We start from the raw sequence: 18,824 nt of genomic DNA on the forward strand, positions 1-18,824 counted from the left end.
AACAAATCTCAGTTGTGAAATCCAAAGATGAATAAAGCTGTATAAAGGGAAGGTTCTTAAATTGCATTTATTAATTTAGCATGTTTCACCACTTTTGACACACGGCTTCAAAGAGGGCAGGTGCTTTGTTCAGTCTTCCTGAGGGTTTGCACCCCCAAGGCTGTACTAACGTCAGATGAACAACATTCGAGATTTCCGACCGTGGATGCCAGTTACTGAAAGAAGGGGTAGAAACTGCTGATGAACATTTGGCTGTGGGGAGTGACTGACTCATGACTGTAAGCTGAGGGGTCAGCTGCATTTTAGAGGTTCAGGGTTTGTGTGTGATGATGAGCTAGGAAACATACTGTAACGTGCTCCGACTCAGATTTAAGCCTCCAGCTGGAGAGTTAAATAAGAACCAACACGGGCAATGGCAGGAAGGCTTGCTCAGGTAAGATGTTACTTAAATTTGTTGGTGAAAGTGGTTTTCATCAAGTAAACTGGGACTTTGGTTACAGACTCTTAACACTTAGGTCTCATTCCTGCAAAAAAGAGCTGTAAAAAAGAGCCATCAAAGCATTACAAAACTGAACCTTAAGTTGTGTATCTGACTGTCCTGAACATGGTTCACAGCGAGGCAAGCTCCTGGGATTGGAGCTTGGGCTCTTCTGTAAATTGAAGGTCTGGGTAGCGGTTGACTGACTCCTATTAATCAGCTACCTCCATCTGTGGCTTTTTTTTGTAAATCAAATTAGTACAATAGGATGAGCAATATATTGGCTAAAGTTCCTGTCCCAGATAAACAGGCCAGGAACAGAAGAGAACAATTTGAGCGTTACCTATGCTGCATTAGTTTATCTTCAGTAAAATTGTTAGGAAGGAGGCATGGAACATATATAAGGATTTGAAGACTGAAGTAGCCATGCCTCTGAGCTATAGCACTCTCACTTTTTCCTCAGGTTGAGCACACAAAGACTTCTAAGCTTCATGGTTGGATTTTATTAAAAGATACCAGAGAGCGTGGTTATTTTCAAATACAGAGGATTAAGACATTTTAGAAAAGATACTTGGAGACAATTTGTTACACTATTTGCACAAGGTCCCCTTCAATGACTGAAGGGATCTCAGAAGGCACTGAAAGCAACTCATCCTTCTTTCTGCTTGCTTAGAGTTCCCTTCCTTCAGCTTCAAGGTGTGACTGTGCCTGTTCTCTTCAAGAACTCCCCTAAGGCAGTCACGCAGTCCCTGTCTTCCTGGGTCTCTTTTCCTTGCATTGTGCTCTCTTGTCCTCTGAGAAGTCTTCTGCCAGAGTTCCAGCTCACCCAGTGTAGAACTAGACAAAACTTTTTCTTTCTGCTACCCAGCTGCATGCTTCCACAAGAAAAGATGGCTGCTATATCCTTAAAGAGTATTACTGGGGGACAGGGGAAAGGCAGGGGAGGTGGCTGTTTCACTAACATAGTGTACCTGAAGAACACAAAAGGAATGTGTCTGGACTTGGCTTTTACCAAGTGACAGTTGGTCCTCTGAACTTGCATTTATGGAAGAGAGTTTATTGTTTAGACTACGGAGAAGAAAAGGTTCTCATTTGCCAAAAGACAGAACTGAGCAACGTAACTACACAGAAAAACGTAAGACTGGTAGACTTCATGTTTGGGCAACCTGGGGAAGCAGGTAGAAGAAGGGGGAAATGTGAAAGCTTAACAAATACCTGAGACAAGTGAGCATCGTACACTGGTAAGAGCAGGCACCCATGTAACATAGGCCAAATAAAGTCTAAGGCCTTTGGAAAACATGCATGAGTGACTTCATCTAGCTTTCTTGCACACTGAATGCAGAAAAAAAAAAAAAGACTAGAAAAAGCAGCTGTCACAGCAGTAGTCTGAGGACAACCAAAAGAGAGGTGCTGAACAGTGCAAAGATGGAAAGAAAAACATGGAAAGTTTAACAACAACAAAAACCTAAGAAGAGCAATAGCTCCACGGATGGATGAAAACAGCTAAAGGTGCCCTTCAGAAGCACGCTAAGGTAAGGACAGAAGATAGGAGAGGTAGCGATCCAGAAGCCGATCAAGAACGCTATCCAGATCCAACAAAACACAGAGCGGTGCAGAGTATCGGGAAGAACACGAACAGAGCCCTTGCTCTGAAACTACCTGGTTTCACAGCTTCAGAGATGGGCAAACAGAACAAGGGGATGGGGGGTGTGTGTGGTTTGTTGTTTTTTTTTTTAAACGGAGGAGGCTAAAGAGGCTTTTGCTATGAGGGGAGGGAACTGGAAAGCAGGAAAAGAGTGGAAAAGAACCATTTCCAAAAAATTTGTAGAAGACCTGTGAAGCTAGATATGCCCACATAGTACAAAAGCAGCACAATTTTAATTCTTACAGTAAGATGTTAAAATCAAGTATCTTTCTGGTATTTTTTTTTAATCCTAATATTAATATCAAGTGGTTTTAAAATAGGATAGCTGCTTTGTGACAAAGCTGCTTTATGTTATTTCTGAGGCCCTATAGATAGAAGAACAACTATACGTAATGGCAGCACAAGGACTAGAAACACCACCAGGCAGTATGAACTGGTTGAATTTGAGTTCCTTTGGGTCTGGAAACAGCGCAAGCGTGTACCTTCTCTAAGTGGCATTTCTAGATTAGCAAGCTATTAAAATTAAAAATCAGGTCTCCCCTAACATGGGGATTGCCACATCACACTTTATTGTGCAGCCTCCACCTGCCCACAGCTTTACTCTCCTTCAGAAAACTTACCTCACGAGGAAAAGCTGATGAACATACATCCAAGTACAAAAAGATCTTCTTTCACAATGTAGACAAGGCTTAATGTATTGTCTTATCACTGTTTTTGTATTTCAGCATATATTTCTCTCATCTAGGATGAATTTAATTTTACTAGTAATTCTTCCTGAAGCAAAGTAGTTTTGATACATTTTTGGAGGAGGATGCTTTACTATGCAAAGGATTTATTTTATTCCTTTTACACCTTCCAATTTTACTGTATAGTAGCAAGAGGATGGAGGGAGGTGAGGAGCAAAAACTACTCTTAAAGTCCTCACGCTTCCAGTGTGGTGTGATGCAACTCCAGATGACTGTTCAGGTTGTGATATTCGGCTGACCATCAGTCTCATTAGCAGTTGATTTGCCCAGGTTATTCCAAGTGCTGGAGAGACTCTGTTATCCACTGCGCTGTAAAGAAAGCATTACAGGTTTCTGCATGTACGAATTTAATATGAAACATCTTCACTTCTGTTGCAACAAAATTACACTGGAAGAAGTGATCTGCTGTTTCTATATTTACTGTTATTTGCTATATTTAAAACAATAGGTCTTGGAAGACAGAGATTACAGGGTATACTCACAAAACTATACGCTAGGCTCTCTCTATAGCAAGGTAACAACTGGAAGACAAATGCTTCCATACAGAGTAATTCAGTCGTTCTTCCAACTACAGCCATGGTGAATACCCGCCTCTGTCTTGACAGGTCCCTCTTGTGATAGGAAAATAGCCATAGAAAAATGGTTGAACTTTAAGTATTTGAAGTGTGTAACTGTTGGCCCCGGATTCCATTTGAAGGTATATTTAGAAGTGTTGGGTAGATGTAACATCGCGTACGTACTACTTTCAACCCGAAGTTTAAAACAATTTTTTTTCCTGGAAAAAATACAATCTCTCCAGTAAAAGAATTACAGGATAACCAGGGAAAAAAACCTGAACCTTATCCTTGTTCTGTGTCAGTTTCTGAATCTGACGACATAACTAACTCCTCACAAAAACACATTTATGTAGCACCTAGCTTACCTAGTAAATCAAGATTATAGTTAGGATTCAAACAACAAATATGTCAAATGTGGTGTCAAAAGATCCTCTTTTTTTTCTTAAGCAACTAACAAAACCAACCCATAAGGTTTGGTTGCCTTTTTTTTTTTTTTAAGCAGACAGAAAATGCACTTCATTATATCAAAGACAAAAAGAGATGCAAAAATACTCTTGTGTAAATCAGTATACCAGCCATTAACTCCAGAGAATTTTTCCCCCTAACTTGCTGATTAGGGATTACCACTAAGTGTATATGACAGTTTCTTCCACTTTACAGCACATTCATTACTGCTGATCTCCAGCAAATAGAGCGTTGCTGGGTAAATACACTACTGCTCTTAATACGCTCCGGTAGTTTATATTGGACTTAGAAAAATATAGTCGTTAAATGCTGCTGTGTATGACATCATTGTTACATTTCTGTTGGGGACAACTTACCTACAACTGCACTGAGCAGCTTCTGACTCGCTCACTGCATCGGTCACCTAAAGCCAAAAAACAACGTTTGAAGTTGACCTGTAGTTTTATGCATTTGTTTTTAGCAAACAGAGGGTAGGGAAGGGAACGAAGCCAAGAAAATCCAAGTTATTGGATCACATATTAAGCCAAGTTAGAAAACCCTTATTCTTTCAAGGCAAACTACAAGGGAGTTGTGAAGTATTATCTGAGTTTACAGTGCTACAACGATTTAGCTAGCTACAACTTACACAAATTTAACTAGTACTAGGTGCTTAATTTGTTTAAGGGACCAAAAAAAAAAAAAAAAGGCAAGCAAAAAACCACACACATCATACACACAAAACTGTTCCAATGCTGTATCTGTAGATAAAAGGTACTGAAGCCCAAACCTCCAAAAGGCGTCCTGTTCTCGATGATTTCACTACCTTTCAAGGCCTGCTTAATGGAGCAGTTTGCCTTTGACTACAACCTAGAAAAATCCACACCTCTGGACTCCCTCTGTTGTCTTCTAATGTCACGATTCTTCCACACAAGTTCTTCACAAAGTACAGCAGATTAAGTTATAGGTACTTCTCTAAATATAACTTACAGAATGGATTACTTTACAGCCATAATCTTCCTCAATGTTCTTATAGTCACAGTTTATTTCTGTAACTACAGACTTGATGTAATGAGTCACCTTCCATTAGAATACAGTCTTGAAAGACCGTTTGTTAGCAAATGGTCAGACTGTTGTCATTCAGCGTCAGGCAGTGACCTCATCTATCGTGAGCCAGCACCAAAGTAAAACTGCCATCATGGGAAGGCAGATCTAAGCAGCTCTCTTAAATCGCTCTTTTCTCTCTCTCGTGCTGAACCATTCCAAAATAGAGACCGGATACATCTCGACTTCTCTTACGCTTAAATCAGATCTTCTTTTGCCTGCTAGATGGGCTCTCAAAACCCCCAGGAAAAAGGCAGACAGCCCCCAGAAGCTAGCCAAGGAACTTGACTCTATTGGTTGACTTCATAGCATAAATGCTGAAACATGAAAACCTTTGCTTAACAAAGAGCAAAATCCAAACCGTGCTTCCCAAGGAGAGCAAATTGTCTCTACTAATACCAAAATTCAGAAAGCAGTTACAGGAAATCTCAGTTATCCTTAAAAGCTAGCTGACCCCATGAAAGATTATGTAAGAAAAAGTTGGTTAAAAAATTAGGAGTAACTCAAGGCTGAAATTTAAATCCTACTGAATCTTAATGGGAATCTTACTGAAAATAAAGACACCGTGCATGCCTGAAAGCTGTTCAAATTACTGCTATGTATGGATTCCAATACACTCCCTTCCAGTTATGGTAGTAAACATAAGGTTTTACACACTGCCCATTCTGTAGTTCCAGAACTCCTCCTAGGGAACAGAAACAAATCAAACAAGTAACAGTTGACTTGATGTTTCTAGAACATCTTTCTTCCTGATACAAAATTATTTTTGTTTGTGACTTAAGTTCAACTTTTCTCCCTATCCCTTTTCTTCTGTTGCGAGAAGGAACCCTCAGGGCTGAGTACTTACTCATTTGATGGAAGGGCCTTCCGGAAAGGATGTTTCCCAACAGTGGCCTGCCTGCACATTTACTTTCCCCTTTCTCAGGCTGCATTCCAAGTGTGAATGCTTCTTCTCCAGCATTCATATGCTCCTTTGATTTGTGATTAGACTAAGAGCAGTGGCATGCTGCTTCTACAGGATAGAAGTAGCATCTTGTCTAGTTTTCTCAAAAGAATATTCTTTTTGACTAGTATCATTGTGCCCTTTTTTTGGTTCAGCTTGAGTCAGCTTGCATGCATTCTAATGCTTTAGTAATCTCAGCAGTTACACAAAAATGCTGAGCTTCACAAAAATGCAGCAACGTCCCTGGTGTTTCACTGTCTCCTGCATATGGGGAATATAACTGTGCATGCAGAGTTCCCAGAGCAATCCTGCTGGCGATGGCATTTGAAGCTAGTGTTAAGAAAGAACTGTTATTTCAGTTCGATGCTTTGTGCAGTTGCTATACGTATCTATTTTTGTTAGCTTTAATGGACAACCTTTGAGAGCATTAAGAGTCTATAAAAGATCGAATGACATTCTTAAACTTTGAGAAGTTAAAATTTACTAATTTCAAGTACACCAGTTTAAGGGAACTTCAGTTTCCATCAATCATTAATACTAGTTGACAGTGTTAAATACAACACCAAGAAATCTGCCTACACAGACTTCCTCCCCGCCCCAGCCATTTATTAAATGGTCCCTATAAAATGAGAAGCCATTTTGGTGTCATACCTGATTAATGCACATTATTGGAGTCCTGAATCTAGTGCTTAAACTGTGAAGCTGTGCTCCAAATGTCTGCAAATACCGAGCCTTCATAACAGAATCTGAAACTCCAAATTCGCATCGAAACAAAGCAGCAATAGAGTCTATGACCACCAACCGCACCATGCCTCTTGTGAGCAGTAGGGAAATCCGTTTAGTAATGCAGTTGTGAAAGGTATCCTACCACAAAATACAAACAGCCAGCATTAAAACAGTTCAAATAACTGTTTGTAAAATCAAGATAGTAACTACAGATACCGTCGCTGAAACACAAGCTGATGGGAGTTTCTAATCATAAAGTGAGTTTGTGGATCTTTAAGTCTCACTAGTAACCATTTTTCGCAAGTGTCTTGTGGTTTTTACCTTAAGAAAAAAATAAAGACCAAACTGCAGCGTACAGTTATCTGCAGCTCTGACTTAAATCAATTATGTACCGACATTTCAAAATCTCAAGAATGCAATACTACAACCCTGAACCATTCCTATTTTGCAGGAGTGGTTCTCACTGAAACACCAACGACTCGAGACTAGCATTAAATATTCAAAACAGAAGTTAGAGACTATGCTGCTGTTCCACTAATGACATATTAACAGTAAAATACATAGTTGCTACATCAAATCCGTATTGATCAAGAATCTTATAAACATGAGTAGCTGCAACTTATATCCTCCCTATTAAAAGGTTTACTAATTGAATATTTTGAAGTCACTGAACATTTCAATTGCAGGAAGTTTAACTACCAAATATTTTGTAGGGTGCAACTTCTACCACATAAGAATAATCGTATTAGTCAGATGAAAGGTCCTTGTAGCTCAGTATCTTGTCTTTATCAGAGTGGTCTACAGCAGCCGAGTAGACAGGAGAACAAGCTCACAGTGATAATCTCAGCTTCTGGCCATCAGAAATTTCAACGTTGGCAAAAAAAGCAATAATTTGAGAGTCGCAGTTCTTCTGATTGGTGCCACTCTTTACATCTAAATAGAGGTTCACAGCTAAGAGCTTACACGCATCCAGAGTTACATATAATATCCTCCAGCATTCCACAGCTTTTAAAACTAAATTGTAATTCTGAAGTCTGAATTACAGTAAGATCTATTCTACTAAATGAGCTGCTTTTTACAAAATAAGTAATATTATAATATCAAAGCCTTTTTTTTTTTTTTTCTTTTCTTTCTTCTTCTTCAAACTGAGGGGAAAAAATTACTCCGAAGAATATATGACTGCTTTCATTCTGGAAAATGGAATTTTTTTGTTTCACTTACTGGTACATCTACATGAAACTACGCTGCACTTCAAACACTTCAGTGTTTGTATGTGGTCCTTCTGTTTGTACAAGACTCATTCTTTTCAAGTGACTACACGAACAACTGGATTCTTCAGAATGAAGCAAGTCAAAAAAATTTTGATGTGAAAGAAAATACAGAACATAATTGTGATTTGGGTTTCTCCTTCAGTTGCTATAATCTGCCTATCTCTATATAGCAATGCATGCTATGTATATGGATACACACACACTGAATCTATATATAGCAATATATGACTTGTAATAAGCTATTGTGCAGTTGCTGGACTTAACCAGTGAATGTTTTACTTTTAAGGGTATTTTAGAGAGATGTACATACTACTATAGGGCGATTCTCTCCTTTTTACAATAACATAACTCTGTAGCTTCCAGAAACTACAATTAGAACTGTAATTAATATTGCCAATGAAAGGGACACGGAAAAGGTAGCTTAGCTGCTGCCCGGACCACACAGTGAATAAGTGGCAAGCATACCAATGTACAAGATCTTCTTACATGCTTGCAAACTATGATTAAAAAACCCCAACAATTGGAACGATTTAACAAGTGCTACTTTCAAGCCTTAGAGAAAACAGAACTCCTGACGTTCTATCAATAAAAAGCATATTCATGGCTACTTAAGAAAACGCACAAAAATGTGGGTTTACAAGGCAAGAATACAGTACTGAAGTTTGTAACTTTTCCCCTCCAGTTCTACAATGACATCTTACAGGCAGAGGGGCAAGACAGCTGCACTGCTGTGGCTATGCTGTGCCATTACCTATTCCAGGCATCATTTTTCGTACCCTTTCCTCCTATCTGCTTAAATTGCAATGTAACACCAGAGTTGTTAAACTGCAAGTTAGTCAGGATACACACCACCTTTTGCATATGTATTTATATCCTGTCTCCAAACCCAACGGAGATCTCCCTAGGAGCTGCAGTAAAACTAGTAGCAATAAGTCTACTAAATTTAATAAACATAATGACTTACAAAAATCCACGACGTGATTCATTCTAAAAAATATTAATATTTATCTTTTAATATCTTTCATAATAAAACACTGTAATAGACAGTTCTCTAACAGCAAATTGCAGAGATTATTCCGTTACAGATCTCAGTTCACTTTTAGCCTTTTGAAAGGTCTCCTGTATCAAAAAACCCCTGTGGTTACCGGGTTATAATGTAATAATTATGCATTCTTAATTTGTGCCACTACTTACTAGGTCTGCTGCATGCTCAACAAAAATACTGTTTCCAAATTTGATCTTCTGTATGATTTCAGCTGGAACATCTGCACGCAGCTTATGTTGTTGATCTATGAGTTGCTGCAAACGTTTACTTGGGAATACATCTTCTGTACAAATGTAGACAGCTCCTGTAATCAAGGAAACCACCTCTAATATTACCACAGGGCTCTTACACATACAGTTTTCTTAGCAGCACAAAAATAAAATAATGCATTCTGCACTCAAAAGCTAGACATACGTACCTGGAAATTCATGTTACTTTTTTTTTTGCAGCCATATTGAGTCAGTGATGAACAACAAAAACAAACCACTCCTATGACTTTCCTGTAGTTACCAGGTCCTTGTTTTGGTGCCTGCTGACACAATTGGATTTTTATACTCTCCACTAGATGATTCTCATTTTGCACAGCTGCAGAACACCTGACCACCTAACTTGGGTGATTACGAGTATTGTCATTTATCCAACCCACAAATAGAGCGATACTGCATAGTTTGCCTGTTTTGGTCAGAAATCCAAAACACAGCACTACGCTATGCAGAAAATTAACTATCCCAGCCAAAACCCGTACAACTAGTATTTAGATTAACTTCACTCACTGTTTTCAAGTTTCTTGTTTTTAAATTTACATATGGAGGGTACTTATTGCCACAATTTGTAAGGCAGTTTAAAGAGGATCACTCATCCAATCCAGTCCAATTAACTCTTCCTGAAAATGGCAGATTAGATAAAAAGCATTATACTTCAATCACGTTACTGTGAGTAATGTCTATATATTTTTACTGTGGTTTCTGGTTAACAAGTATGCATTACTGCAGAGAAAATTAGCCATACACATCAAAGATGTCAGGGAAAGAAAACACAAATACATACACAGTCTTACTTTTAAATAGTCAGAAAGCTATCAGGTAAAGCAAAAAAATTTACCCATGCCCACTAATTAAAAAAATTGTCTTTGACAGGTGAGAATTAAAGACCTTCCTCAATTATTAACACATGGAAAAATACTTCACCATCATCCACGCCTTCCATAGGAGGTACTGAAGTGTTTCCACAATTTCTACTTCCATTCTACCTAATAACAGGTTCAAATTATACTTTGGCTCCTTTTTACTTTCCTTGGCCCTGAGAGCCAATAGCATTTATCACTTGAATATTCAGTCTCCATTCTTAATTCCCCGATTTCATTATGATGAAATTCTCTGACTTATGTCAGAGAGAACTGAGGGTTGTTAGCAGTTTACAACATTTCACAGTGAATAAGGACCACAATAAAGCATTAGTGATCAGAGCAGTCATGATCTGATCACGATTCCTGAACTACAACATATAAAAAACTAAGTTGAATCATGAATATTTTCTGTACTTTTCCCACTTTTTTTCCTAGCATTTGAGTGGATGAATTCTGAATTTTAAACTGCGGACATGAATGCTGTCTTTGATAATTACGACAACTGAAGTCATATGCAATACCTGTAGACACAAATGAGCACATATACAAATTTCCATCAGGAAAGAAGGAAAATTAAAAAAAAAAAAAAAAAAAAAAAGAGAGAGAGAGAGAAAATGAGTCCACAGTTTCTTGAATCCATTAAGTTCACAGTGACATCAGCAACTTGTTGAATACTATCTGAACCTGTATGAAGCTCAGGCAAGGAAAACACAGTAAACTATTAATCACATCACTTAATTGCTTAAGGTTTTTTAAATAGCTAATTATTAAACAGGTGAACCTTAACTCTCTTGACTATTTCCCTAGGTTAATTTCTCCTAATTGGACTAACTTTCATATCACTCTCCAACTTGACAGTGACAGCTGAGTATCAAGCAGGCAGGTGAGTATCTTCACTAAGGGCAGTTCACACATTCCTAATCAGATTTTCAGTTTCACAATTTCTAAAAAGCCACTAAGTCAAGAAAAATTTCTAATCACAAATTTGACATTATGTATATCTAGCACCAATACTCACTCAGATAAGCCAATTATGTCTTGCAACATTTACACCACAAAACTGAAAATCATTACGGTGCAAATTCAAAACCAAGTAAACAAACAAAGAAATAAAGAAAACCCACCATGACAGGCAGCTTCCTTAAGTCCATGTGGTTTCTGAATTTCACACTAACAAAAGCTATGCTAACTTGTGTTAGAATACTAACTTAACAGTTCCTAAAGTAAAACATTCTGGACTTTTCAACTACCGTTCTTATTCACAACTGATTGCCTTTTGCACAACATTGCCTAATTCTGAAAGACAGGGATTTCTTTACCATGAACGCTGGCTTACAGAGAAATCATCTGCTTTCTAAAAGTCAGACCTGCCTTAAGCAGCATGTCCCTTGCCCTCTCCTTGGTTTACTTAAAAAGGATGGAATGTCCATTACTTGAGACTTCACAGTTGTTGTTTTTTCAAATGCAGATTTCCATTTCTAGATAGATCGGTGCTCCATTGATTATCTAATTGTATTTCGATCCAGAGTTACTGCAACATTCAAGGCATTTCAAAACAGAAAACCTGAGAAACTTGCTGAAAAAATAAATTTTCTCCAAAATTAACTTATCTGTAGAAAAAGAAACGTAAAATTATCCTAAAGATCTTATTTGCAGATAATTTCAGTACAGTAATAAGAACAGTGATAGGAACAAACACAAGGCAAAAGCAGAAGAATATAAAACGAACAAGCAATCTTACTGTATTACAAACATATATGCAACTGTGGCCCAGTTTCACATTTATACCTGATGAACAAGTAAATCAAGGCAAACAAGGTAATCCTACAGCTGTAATACCTGTAGGCAAAAAAGAACAGCTGGAGAAGCAAAAATCTGGTCCTCTGCTCCACTGGCTCAGCAACCTAGATTTAAAATTCCTGATCAATAGATACTACCGTCTTCATAAAATCATGACGGCAATTTTAAAGTTCAAGTGAACACATTTATTCAGGTTAATTTTTTTTAGTGAAACACTTGTAAAAGAAAGATCAAGAAGATTAATTCCTTCTTAAGAACAGTTCTACTTCATAGACTATTTCCTGCCTCAGTTCAGTTTTGCAAATACCAGCATTCAGTCACCTGCCTATCTTCTACTCACCTGTAACGCTTCTTTGACACCAGTTAAAGCAGATAATGTACTCCAGGTACATAACTGGTCCATTTGTGATTTCTCCAAAATATACAGTGGGCCAACCCTATTTTTTTTTTCTTTAAGTGCTGCTCATTTCACAAAACAATAATGTAATTTTCATCTTGAACTTTAAGAGAGCTAAGCCACATTTTAAATATATCAGATGAGCTTTGCCTTGGCTTAAAATTTGAGTTTTACAGTACAACGGGAGTGGCACTTTCTCCTACTGGACCTTCATCAAGCCTCTTCAGCTTTTGTTTGTGCTCTTCAGTTTGAGCCACAATGAAACATTTGATTAATGAGAATACACACCCGTGCATTAAAAATACAGGAGGTGCTTCATAGCAAAGTTACAAGGGCTAGAAGAGATTGACAAATAACTAAACTCAGTATTAAAGACCGATGCCTAATTTTGAGGCAAAAGCACTTAATATTCACACATCTTTAAAGATAAGTGAATTGTCATAACCTAAATAAAAAGAGGAGACTAGTACAACACAAACAGAAAAGCCTATGGCATCGTGCTATTTACAGTTTATTAGGAAGCTGTCAACACTAACAGCAAGTCAAGAGTCAGGGTAGTTACCACTTCTGAGAAAGAAGCTGAGAGACACTCTTAGTAAGTCAGTCATCCCCAGGGATCTTACAGGCATCTTTCCTCACAGGTCCGCAAAAACCAAACAGAAACCAGCTACTTCATCAAATCCCAGTGCTTTACTGTTATTTAGGCTAATAAAATGCTATGCTGGTTGTTGACCAAAAACCACCCCAAACCCAAACAAACAAAGAGGAAAAAAAAAAAAATCAATAAAAAACCCCACCTTCAAAGAAGGATGAATTTTGAGTCCTATGAACATAATCTGTCATGCACCAAACCAGCTTGTTACCAGGAGTCAGTAGCAAGCATTTTTTTCTAATTCAGAATTCTAATATGGATATGAATTTGTCACATTATATTCATGTATTACTTATGAATATGGGCATATAAAATAAATTCAGCCAACATGTGATTAACCATAACTGACATTCTTAGAATGGCAGAAAGATAACCTCGAGGCAAAGGATGTCCTATTTTCTTTGTTTGCTGCCAACCTCCTAGCACTGAGAATCGTAAACAAGATTAGCACTAAGTCAAATGAAGTAAATACACAATAAATCCATACTGTCTAAAAAAAAAAAAATGTATTTCAACATCACCACCTAAGAGAAGGGAAGTTTCTAGCACTAAAAAAACCAAACCCACCCACCATAATTTTAAATCATTAGCAAAGTCTTAGCACTGAGATTAATCTTCTGTTGGTAGCACTAGACTTCTGTGATAGTTACTAAGCATTGTTGTTCTCCTCAAGTTTCCCAAAGAATAAAACTCCTCATACTTAACATAAGCTTTTAATTCCTGTATTTCTCATAAGAGATTCAACACAACCCTTATTTATAGACTGCAGAGAAATCAAGTTTCATTTTCTAAGTGCTATGCAAACAATATCTGCTGCTATGACTTTATGCAATGTAACATATGGCAAGATACTACACGGAGTAAAGAACTGCAAGGATTAGGATTCCACCACTCCCTCAGCTCTCCAACTCCTGCAGCAGGGTATTTCCGCCTTCCATACCTTCAAGATCCTCAAAAGTTCTGTTCTCTCAGCTCCTCCAAAATGCTCTGGTTCTCTCACAAGAGCATTGATACGATGGCCAGACCATTCTACCCTGTCTTCCATGAAACACTTAGGAGTAGGTAGATGGGGAACACCGACATGACAAAGCAATCATAATAGCAGCGAGTGCTAGGTGCATAAGAAACAAGAACCATCTTCAAACACAAATAATGAAAAGACTTGCTATTTTGCAGCCCTATAAGGAAGACTGTAATCTGGTACAAGAGACAAGAGTGCCATTAGGATGTTTGGCACCTTCTTCTGTACTCCATTCTGGTTTGTTCCTTTCTTTCAGCATAAATAGAGAGAAACATTGGGGCATGAATAAAAATGGATTTGCATTCAAACTATTTGCAGCAGTTAGCAGCAACACACGAAGGAATCAAACAACATATATTTGCTTCTGCTCTCATTAATGACGTACTTAAAGCAAAGTAATATAAGCGACAGGCTAATTACTACCATTTAAGCAACATCTTCATTTGGACATTCCATAATTTTTCCACATGGGTGGATACAGCACAAGAAATAATTAAGTTTCCCCACAACAAACCACTGAGCTGCCAAATTAAACCCAGCACTGCATAGAAGGAAGAGCAAGATCACAGCCAAAACACACCTAAGGCAGACTACTAGGACACTGAATTCTCAGAAGTGACACAAATTTCCTCCCTTTCTAAGACAGCGTCTTATACTCCAAAGAAAATATTAGAAGTCAGATTAATGTGACAGACAGTTAAAAAAAACCCAGCAAACTATACACAAATCAATGAATAAACCTACATACTTTGGCAAAACCAGGAAAATTGCAGGTACAAAACAATGTTAACTTTCTTCAGTTAGATTTCCATCAATTTTACTCTGTAAATCACTCCAATTATTGTTATCAAACTAAATATTCTTCAAAATTTGAAACCCCCAACTAGGGAATATCTACCCAAGATGTTTGTGGAAAATTAGCTGACAAGCTGTTTTGCTGTGGTTGTTACCTGAGGAGTCAGTAAGTACATATGAAAGCAATGCTTTTCATATATTGTTTGCATGTGTGTCCAGTTTAACCCACAGTGGCAGGCAGGTAAACAACAGCCAACAGTAATCTTGTATTAAATTATGTTGCTATGCAGGGCATGTGCACAGCATGCTCTTCTCTCTATAAAGATGCATTATTAACTAACTAGCTTCTTACTAATGCTATTGCAGAAGGATAAGACATGCACTGAATATGTCCAGCTACTTCAATACACTGATGATGTTCTTAAAGACAGTATATTCCCCCAAATGGCAAATTAATCAATATTTACATTTCAGTACTTACCAGACTCTAATCCACCATATTTGTAAGGATACTGCACACAAAGGCACAGTTGTAAACTAATCTGAGTCTTCCCAGCAGAACTTTCCCCGGCAAGTTCTGTGATTCCCACTAAAGGAATGCCACCTCTTAACAAGTTATCTAGTACTGAACATCCTAGGCTTAGCTTCTGGTGTTGGGAGGTGAGGTGGTCTTCATCCTGGTAGAGCTGAAGTGCTGCAGGGTTTTGGATTTTTTTTAAATGATTAAAAAGAAAAAGGGAAAAAAAGGAAAAAGAAAAAAGGAGTTTCATTTAGTATCTTTCTAACACACCATGATACAAAATAGAGGCTGTATACCAGGTTTATATCTTCAAGGGATGCTTTCTTTGTTGATCGGAAATTTTTCTAATTCAGCCTGCTCTTCCCCACCTCCCTTTCCCCACAGGGCCTGCTAACTGAATGCCTGTTCAAAAGTTTACACTGAGGCCTTTCCTCCTCTCAAACTTTTTTTTCCTTTCTCTGCCTCTAAGGAGTCTCCACGGAAAGCTACACTCTGGGAAAATATTGCCAGCAAGGTTCAAGCACAGCAATTATGGAAATGGAAAGCTATAGGAGACTATGAAACACTGTACCAGGCATCTGGCCAAGGCCTGAAGATATATGCAAATCGTAAGAAAATAAATTCTAAAAGTACAGAGCTGCCATGAAGCGTTTGTACAGGAGGAGCTATTAGGTCCTGCTTGGTTTGGAATGAAGTGTTTATATCAAATCAGTTCACAATATGTAAGTTTTTCAACTAGTCCAAAAGGGAGAGGGAATCTTTTTTTCCTCTAATCAAGTTTTCCAGACTGGAGAATCATTTTGTCCTGTTTCAGGCAGGCTTGATCCTGAAGAATGACACCCATCCACTTCCATCTACCTTCAAGGTCTCAGAGGGGCTGTCCTTAGGATAGCTAAATAATTCCCTACAGCATAACAAAAACACTTGCGTTTTCATTTTGAGAATCACATTACTGTGTCAATGAGGAGCTGAAACCTTATTTTCTCCCAGTGACAGTATTTTAAGATTTAAACAGAATGGGGGTTTTTGTATCGACTATATTACCTGTAAGCATACTATTTCTCCTCAGCGTGCGAGAGACTGTTTTCAGTAAGCACTGTATATCTGCACTGGACAGTTTCATCAATCTTTGCAAGTCCGCTCCAGAAAGATTTAAAATCTCTTTTATTGATTTTATGTCAGCTGAAATTAGAATAATTTTTATAAATACTTTTGGCTGGATTACAGGCTTAGGCACAAAAGAAAAAGTTTTCCCACTTTCTGCTAATCATTTACTTGAAGTTTATCTGCACTGCATTCTTGTAAGCAGGGCAGGCAACGTATACTTCCAATGTATCAACACACGCTATAAAAATTGTTTGGAAAATTATTATTGGAGCATGGGGAAAAGCCATCACTTCTGATTACTCAAAAAACTTGCTTATGAAATAATTACAGTCCTAAAATGTTACTGTATATCTATACGCTTACACCCACAAACACGCAATTATGTAAAGGAAGACACTATGGTGACAGATCTATTAGCGAGACATTAGCAAATTAAGTTACCTTTCTTAAGGGCAACAATTACTTTAGGGTTCAAGTCAAACTGGTCCCAGTCCATTTCCTGATACAGCACCGGAGTGAATTATCTGTTATTAAAGTGGCTTTTATCAGATATACATGCAACAAAAAATTAAGCATCATTCAACGTGAAGTTTGTAGAAATACTCTTTTTTATTTTTTAACAATCTATTTATCAGTTATCTTAGAAAAATAACAAGGATTCAGCACATTGGCAAAAGTCTTCTCAGATGGCTGTTTACATATATGCTATTAAAGGGGTCAACTAATAATAGTGCAGTAAAGAATTACTAGTAATTTTAATTGCTTGTAATTCTGCACAGTGCTTTTGCTCTGGATTGAAGCTCGCAAATATGTTGGACAGTAATTTCTAACCTGCCACCCTTTACATGAGCTTTTCATTTTCAAATAGAAAAAAGATCTCATGCACGTGCAATTTGGAATGATCCAGGACTATTCATACATTGGATAGTCAAATATATCCTGATTAGCTAAAAGCAAATTTAGTACTAAAACATTAAAATCGGTTTGTTTCTTAGAACATTAAACACTCTTTTTAATGCTTTCATCTAAAACACAATACTTTAGCTGCCTAGATGAGTACTGTGGGGTTTGTTACTATTATTCAGATCATCTTTATGAAGGATTGCAGCAGACACTTAAGAGTTATAAAAGAATATATGACTTAATGAACAATCCCTTTTTTAACATGGGGGAGGAGAGGTTGCCATAGGTCCTGACAACAGAACGAATGCAGAAGAAACAGTTATTTTAAAGCCACACCTCTTTAAAGCAAGATTCTGAGCAGAGTCGTTAGTCGAAACTTACTGAAATCAATCATGACTATGACGACCTTTGACTGGAGGGACTCCAAACCGTTCTGTACGCTCCACGCACTCCGAGCCACTCCATTGCAGCCGGTGTTCGAGGCACTGGGACGAGAGGGAAACCACCAGGAGCGAATTACTGGAAAGCCAGGCGTGTCCCACGGACAAGGCACCGACCGAGGCCGCCCGGGTCTACCGCAGCCCACCCTGGCGCAGAGAAACGTGAGCGGCAACAGCCCCCCGCGGCCCGTTACTCAGAGGGGAGCGCGGTGAGGTGCGGCTGAGGGGGGAGCGGAGCAGCCGGGCCCGCCCCGCCCCACCCCACCCCACCCCCAGCCTCGCGGCACCCCGGCCTCGCCCGGAGCCGCCTCGCCGCAGCCCTCACGGGGACCTTCGGCGCGGCCAGGAGGGCGGCTGGCGGCGGAGGGACACCGCCTCAGCGACCCCCTCCCGCCCCAGGGACGGGGGCCCGGGCGCGGAGCCGCCGCACCGCCCTTACCCCCGTTACAAACCCCCTGCCAGAGCCGCCGCAAGAGGTCGTAGCCAATCGGCGAGCAGCTTGCCTGCGACGTCGCTAGTCACAGGCCAATCAAAACTCCTCAAAGCGACCACTCCGGCAGAACAGCCAATGGCAGGGCGCTGCTCAAGGGGCGGGCGAGACGCTTTTCGCCCCGGTAACGATCTCTTCCGCGGAGGCTGGACGGGGAGCGGCGGGGGAGAGGAGAGGAGTGTTCGCCACTGCCGGCGGTGGCACAAGCGGCCCGGTGGGCCCTTCGGGGCGGGCGCTGCCCCACCAGCCACGGAGCTTCCGCAGATCCGCTCCTCGAGGCCGCGGCCAGCTGAGCCCATCCCCTACGCGGCCCTGCTCGCTGATTGGCTATCCCGCTTCCTCGAACGCGGAGTACGGGGCCGTGACTGAGGCGCGCACTCCCTTCGTTTCCGGGTTGCGGGGCCGGCGATTCCCGTTGCGCATGCGCCTCGCGCGCCCAAAGGGGTGGGGAAGGAATAACATGCCAGCCTTACACCCCAAGCGATACGGGATTGGCTGGGAAGTCGGGAGCCAGTGTTCTATTGGGCGTTTGGAGCTGGTGGGCGGGGGCTGGCGGCTCGCTGCCTTCTATTGGCCTCGCACCGTGCCCGTTCCGAAGGGCCCAGGCGGCCATTGGG

At 39.7% G+C, this 18,824-nt stretch overlaps 1 protein-coding gene across 6 annotated transcripts; it reads right to left on the reverse strand.

The window, feature by feature from the left end:
- Positions 1-42: 42 nt before the first annotated feature.
- On the reverse strand, positions 43-18,466 carry XRCC3 (X-ray repair cross complementing 3). Of its 6 annotated transcripts, none has more exons than XR_012995957.1 (9): positions 17,659-17,942; positions 16,816-16,898; positions 16,312-16,449; positions 15,229-15,441; positions 9,106-9,260; positions 6,566-6,778; positions 4,248-4,294; positions 2,744-3,178; positions 43-215 (listed from the first exon to the last, which is right to left on the reverse strand). XR_012995957.1 is itself a non-coding variant. In XM_076345541.1 (9 exons), exons 3-9 carry the CDS (start codon positions 16,868-16,870, stop codon positions 2,956-2,958), a joined length of 1,044 nt encoding a protein of 347 aa, XP_076201656.1. In that variant the 5' UTR covers positions 16,871-16,898; positions 17,659-17,762; positions 18,221-18,466; the 3' UTR covers positions 43-2,955. The 6 variants fall into 6 exon arrangements, 5 of the variants coding, with proteins under 5 accessions (XP_076201656.1, XP_076201657.1, XP_076201658.1 ...); XM_076345541.1 differs by adding an exon at positions 18,221-18,466 and having other exon boundaries at positions 43-3,178; positions 17,659-17,762; XM_076345542.1 differs by adding an exon at positions 18,157-18,217 and having other exon boundaries at positions 43-3,178; positions 17,659-17,762.
- Positions 18,467-18,824: the final 358 nt, after the last annotated feature.

This window comes from Aptenodytes patagonicus, chromosome 7 (assembly GCF_965638725.1).
Source record: "Aptenodytes patagonicus chromosome 7, bAptPat1.pri.cur, whole genome shotgun sequence".
Classification (NCBI taxonomy): domain Eukaryota; kingdom Metazoa; phylum Chordata; class Aves; order Sphenisciformes; family Spheniscidae; genus Aptenodytes; species Aptenodytes patagonicus.